This window comes from Helobdella robusta (assembly GCF_000326865.2).
Source record: "Helobdella robusta unplaced genomic scaffold HELROscaffold_1, whole genome shotgun sequence".
In the NCBI taxonomy this organism is placed as follows: domain Eukaryota; kingdom Metazoa; phylum Annelida; class Clitellata; order Rhynchobdellida; family Glossiphoniidae; genus Helobdella; species Helobdella robusta.
This window is the reverse complement of record NW_008703570.1, coordinates 5,597,222-5,603,279: the sequence shown is the minus strand read 5'-3', so window position 1 is coordinate 5,603,279 and position 6,058 is coordinate 5,597,222. Positions and strand designations below refer to the sequence as shown.

The 6,058-nt window shown below is 31.9% G+C and overlaps 1 protein-coding gene across 1 annotated transcript; it reads left to right on the top strand.

Moving 5' to 3' along the window:
• Positions 1-2,409: 2,409 nt before the first annotated feature.
• HELRODRAFT_62465 (hypothetical protein) lies at positions 2,410-2,709 on the top strand (the record flags this gene model as incomplete). The annotated part of the gene is made up of 1 exon (XM_009010913.1): positions 2,410-2,709. The coding sequence occupies one exon, from the start codon at positions 2,410-2,412 to the stop codon at positions 2,707-2,709; it is 300 nt and encodes a 99-aa protein (XP_009009161.1).
• Between the last annotated feature and the right edge of the window lie 3,349 nt (positions 2,710-6,058).

Sequence of the window (6,058 nt, the reverse complement as noted above, 5' to 3'; positions counted from 1 at the left end):
CTCAAACAAGAGTGAATCAGAGAAATGAGCTATCAGCATAAATCAGGTGCTTCAAAAAGAAAGGAAAAAGAAAAACGAGAAACGTTAGCAAGAAAAAACCAAAAAACATGTGACAGTTTTTTTATGATTAATCAATCAAGTTCCAATTTTCACAACGAATCTGAACCTGAAAAAATTGAAAATACTACATTGGTGGAAGATGCTCTTACCGTTATTTCTCCTGAAATTGTAACGTTTGATGTTGACGAAGGTGAAAACTCATCTGCGGCCAACAACTGCAACAAATCAACACTTTCAGTGTACGATATAGGAAAAGAAGAAAACACATTTCTTCAAACCAAAGACGTTCATGAAGCCGTCCTTAACGGTCCACCAACCTTGCCTAAAAACTTTCCAGTAGACTTTGAAGGGAACTTTTTTCCTCCATCGGCGCTTGTTTGTAAATTGAAAAATGGAGAAGAGGTCAAAAGAAATTGGTTGGCATGGAGTAAAATCAAAAATGCAATTTATTGTTTTCCATGCCGCATATTTAGTAAATTGCCTTTGCCAAATAGGTCCATGTTAACATGTCCAGAAGGATTTAGTGGCAACAAACTCTCATGGAAGAGAATTCACGATAAACTCAACCCGCACGAAAATAGTTCTAACCACAAATTGTGCTATTTTGAGTGGAGAAGTTTAGAAAAATGCTTATTGAAGAATAAACCAGCTATTGATACTAACCTTACTGATATGATAACAAACGAAAAAGCTCGTTGGAGAGCTATCTTACAAAGGATTCTTCATGTAATTTTGTTTTTGGGTGAAAGAGGACTGCCCTTAAGGGGTGATTCGAATTTGGTTGGTAATCCTAGAAATGGAAATTTTTTGGGAATACTAGAACTTATAGCTCATTATGACCCTATATTAAATTATCATTTGATAAAGGTTAAATAATCACAAATGCAAAAAAAACGGCTACCAGTTCACTACCTTTCCATGGAAATACAAAATGAGTTTATCGTGTGTTGTGCACAAAAAGTCACTCAGAAAATCGTGAACGAAATTAATGAGTCAAAATACTTTTCTACAATAGTTGATTCAACTCCAGACTCATCACACGTTGAACAAACCGTGTTTATCCTAAGATATGTGACTCCTTACAGTGAAGGGGAAGAAACTGTTTACAAAATCAACGAAAGATTTTTAAAATTTGTCGACTGCAGCAATAAAACTGGAGAAGCAATTGCAGATTTAATCAAATCAACGCTTAAAGAGCACAATCTTTTACTTGAAAATTGCAGAGGACAGGGGTAAGTGAAAACAATATAGCAAAAAATTATATTTTAGCTTACACATAATTTTTAATTGGAGCTACCCAAATATTGTTATACGTTGTTTTATATACAGAGTTGTATTGTATTAATTTTTAAGGTATGACAACGCATCAAATATGAGTGGGGTGTACAAAGGCGTACAAAGCAGAATTTTAACTGAAAATCCGGTAGCTGTATATTCACCTTGCGCAGCTCATAGTCTGAATTTGTGTGGAGAAGAAGCGGCCCAATCTTCAGCAGAAGCTGTTACGTTTTTTGGAATTGTTCAAAAGTGTTATAACATATTTAGCTCTAGCCCACAAAGGTAAATTATTATTTTCAAATTTGTTTAAATTCTTAGATTATCATATTGCATAACAGGTGGGAAATTCTTCAAAAGTGTATTGGATCTTCGCTACATTCTCATTCAAAAACAAGATGGTCTGCAAGGGTGGAGAGTGTACGGCCTTTTGCAGCTCATTTACCTGGACTGAAAACCGCTCTCAATGCTATAAAACAACTTCATCTCACCCCACAAACATTAACTGAAATTAAAGGTATTGAACGATATTTAAACACGTTTGAGTGTCTACTAATGGCATCGATATGGTTAAAAGTACTCTGTGAAATAAACATATGGAATGAAATTCTGCAGGCCAGACAAGCCACCCTAGACGTAGAGGTTGTTAATCTGCGGCAACTAATTGAAAACCTTAGCACTCTGCGCTCAAAATGGTTTGATATACTTAATGAATGCAAAGCTGTTGCAGAATGTCTTAATATTGATAAAGAACTGCCTGACAGAAGAAAGAAAGCTAAACTGCTCGCTGACAAATGCACACAAATGCAAATTCATTGTCCTGAAGAAAACTTTAAAATCAATGTCTTTTTTGTGCTGCTTGACAGTGTCATTGGAAACCTAGTACGAAGGTACCAAGCTGCTAACAGCTTAAATGAGATTTTTCAGTTTCTTTGGAAATATTCAACTATGACCGAAGAAGAGCTCAAAGAAAAGGTAAAAACATTGTCTAAAAAGTACAATAATGATGTTGACGGAGAAGAATTGTTTTTAGAAATAATTGATTTGAAAAAAATTCAAAAAGGAAATTTTTCAATGAATTTGAAACCAATAACACTTCTTAGCACTTTGGCAAGCCAAAACCTAACAAATATTTTTCCAAATGTGGTAATTGCATTGAGAATCTTCTGCACTCTGCCTGTGACGGTTTCGGAAGTTGAGCGATCGTTTAGTCTTCTGTCAAGAGTAAAAAATTTTTTGCGATCCACCATGAGCGAAGAACGATTGACAAGTTTAGGAATGCTTGCACTGGAAAACGATTTAGCGAGATCGTTAAATTTTGATGATGTGGTTGATGACTTTGCTAATAAAAAAAGTAGAAAAGTTCACTTGTGAATCACAACCGTCAAATGTTCATATTAATGGTTTCTAATGTTAAATAATGTGAATGTTAAACGTGGTTTAAATGTTTTTCATGTTTTTAGTTTTTTTTTTTTAATTTTTATTTTATCACCATTTCTCTAAATAAATGTATGAAATAAACAGTTGGTAGGTTTTACGTGTTTGTAGGTAGTCTGCGTAAAAATATATTTATTATTATTATTTATATAACGTTCTTTAAACTAAATTTGTTTATATATATATATATATATATATATATATATATATATATAATATATATATATATGAGGGGCCCGGCGTGCATTCAAACTTGGGGCCCGGTTTGGCTCTCGGCGGCCCTGGATAATATATAAAATCTGTATGGTAATGTACAAGGTTTTAAATGGATTTACGCCAGAATATTTGACATGCAAGTTCAATAAGAAGAGATCAAATTTGCGTATTGGCACAAGTCTAAGATCTGATGAAGATAATTTGATGGTCGTGCCTGTTTTTCGTTTGCAGATAGGAGCAAGAAATATTGCAGTGTCGGGGGCGGTTGTATGGAATGGTTTGCCACGGTCGTTGAGGGTGTGCAATTCAGGAATTGAAAACTTTAGGAAGAATTTGAAGACTCATTTATTTAATCAATAACTGTGAACTGATTTATTTGTGTTTTTTTATTTGTTAATTATAGGATAGCGCTTTTGAAAAATTAACACTATTATTTTTAATAAGCGCTTCATAAATTTTAATGATAATAATATATATATATATAAATTTTTACAATAATCTAATTGTCTATAAATTCTACCGAATGTTGGTAATAGACCATAATTTTTACAATATTCTTTAAATTCGGTAGAATTTATAGAATATTGTAAATATATATATATATATATATATACTTATGTTATATATATATAATATATATAGATATTTTGGAACGAGGTTTTCAGTGATACAAACTTCATTAAATATTTTTGCCCATTTTGCGTTAATCAACTTTTTTATAATACATTCAACTCGTAATTGGTTCAATTCATATTTATTCTGTAAACTTGTCTTATCCTGGCTTACCACGCCAAAACAACGTTGTAAGCCTGGATATGACACATTCACTGAAAAAAAATGAAATTTTTTTTAATTTGTTGATAAAAGTAACTGACCAAACAATCAATCATTTAACTTGGTGCTCTAATGTTTAGTGGGTGATGCGTCGTTTAACATTTATTCACATACGGTGTAATGTATGTATCAATATGTTGTTGATTCCTACGAACTTTGGAAAAGTTAATAAGACGTTTTGACCTTTTAACGATTTTGTAATTTCCAAAAAATAATCTTATTAAATTCAAAAACTCACTTAATAAAATTTTTTCTTTAATTGTGAGGCTTACACGGTTTGCAATGTAGGGTAAACATATTATACAATGCAACGCTTAGACAGAATTTGGGATTTTTTGGGGGGCCGGAGTCGGATTCGCATATTTTTCATCAAATTCCGAAAAGTAGTATCAATTTTTTTTAATTTATTTTTCATTCTGATAAAATATTTTTAAGATCGTGTTTTATAGAAGATAGATTATGCATAGTCAATATGTATAGTCAAAGCAGTCATCTTTAATACAAAGAATAAATGCTATGTGAGTAAAATCACATAATTTTTTTCTAGTATGTTTTGAAACCTGAATATAAAGTAATTTTACTTAAAAAAACATTTACATCGAGAGATTTTAGGTGTTTTTTAAAGTATTTTTCATTTAGTAGTTATATTTTAGTAAAATTATGATGCAAAAGTAGAAAATTTTTTCTGGTGGGAACCCGTAGCCGAAGTCAAGAGTCGGAGTCTGAAATTTTTACCTTGAGACGGAGTTGGGATATTTTTAGGGGCCAGGGTTGAACTCAGATATTTTTTACCCTACTCCGACATCCTGTGCGTTTGTTTAAATTGTGGCAGAATCGACTACTACAATGCGGTGATGTATGGCATCAGGTTATCTCTTTGTTGTGATATGCGGTCTACTATTAATGCGGCGGCTAGACGTTATTCTAATTGTCGGATATTTAAAATTTTACTCTGAGATGAATTGAATTTTTATTTGACTTCAAAAAACTGAAACAAGAATGATAATATGAATGACTGTGAGGATCCGAGAAGCAACTCATCGATCGATCATAGTCACCTTAACAAAAAACATCATAAATAATTCGTGGAATATTGGATATTAGTAATTGACGGCAGTTTAACTATTTAACAAGTGTTAGATGTTGTTGTTAGTACATCTCGTACATTTACATGTGATCTTTAAAAGGTTAATAAATAGCTCACAATAAATCAAAAATTAACAAAAGTATTTGCATTCGAAATTAACTGTTAAATATTCAGCACACACACTTGTATAGTTACAAAATGGAATGGATATCTATAGATCAATCATTCAATCAACCAACCAACCAAATAGATTTAAAAGCGGCATTTCTGCGATGTCCAACAGCTCTCCTGAACGAATTTCACAAACAGATGGGTCTCCGCTCTGAACTTCGTAAGTGATAGGGAAATATCGTTTAACAGGAGCTAAAGAGAAGTGAAAACGAGAAGACGAGCATGAACTCGGGACGGGGCGTTCAAGTGTAATTAATATATTTGATAAATACCTGAAAAATAATTTAAGAAATAAATAATAATTTAATTATTAATTTAACATTTAACAATACTTCTCTATTTAATGGAGTCTTGTACGCTTTGCCTATCGCGATGCACCAGCAACTAGACGAGCAACAATGTTAAAAGAAAGCTTTGCTTATATAAGATTATTTTATACTCATGAAAATCTGGGCATAAAACAATGTATAGGCCATATAATTAGAATAAGAAAGTGTTGTATGTTAATAAATAGGCCTCCCCTTGGTATGGGCACATAAATTAATTAAATTCAATACATTAAAAATCTTAATATAGATAGAACAACGTAAATTTGATTTTAATTAGTTTTATTTATTACAATTATAGTCACTTAAATACAATGTGGAAATTTTTAATTTTCTATATTCTAAAAGTTGATTGTTCGTTAAAACAAAATGCTTAAATTGTTAACATGTTGTTACGAATTCTAGGTTTCTTGCAAATGATATGAAAATAAAAAACTTGTTTCTGACATCTGCCCCCATATAATTAGAATACGAACATGTTAATTATATGATTTAAGATATATGTGCTAGTCAGCAACCATTTAAAAAATCTCAGATTATTGTTCATACACCGCAACTTGGCGATACTCCAGTATGAAAAACCCGGAAAAACCAAAAACCATAATTTTCATTGGCAGTAAAAAGTGAACGTTGCTTTACTAACGTCACTTTC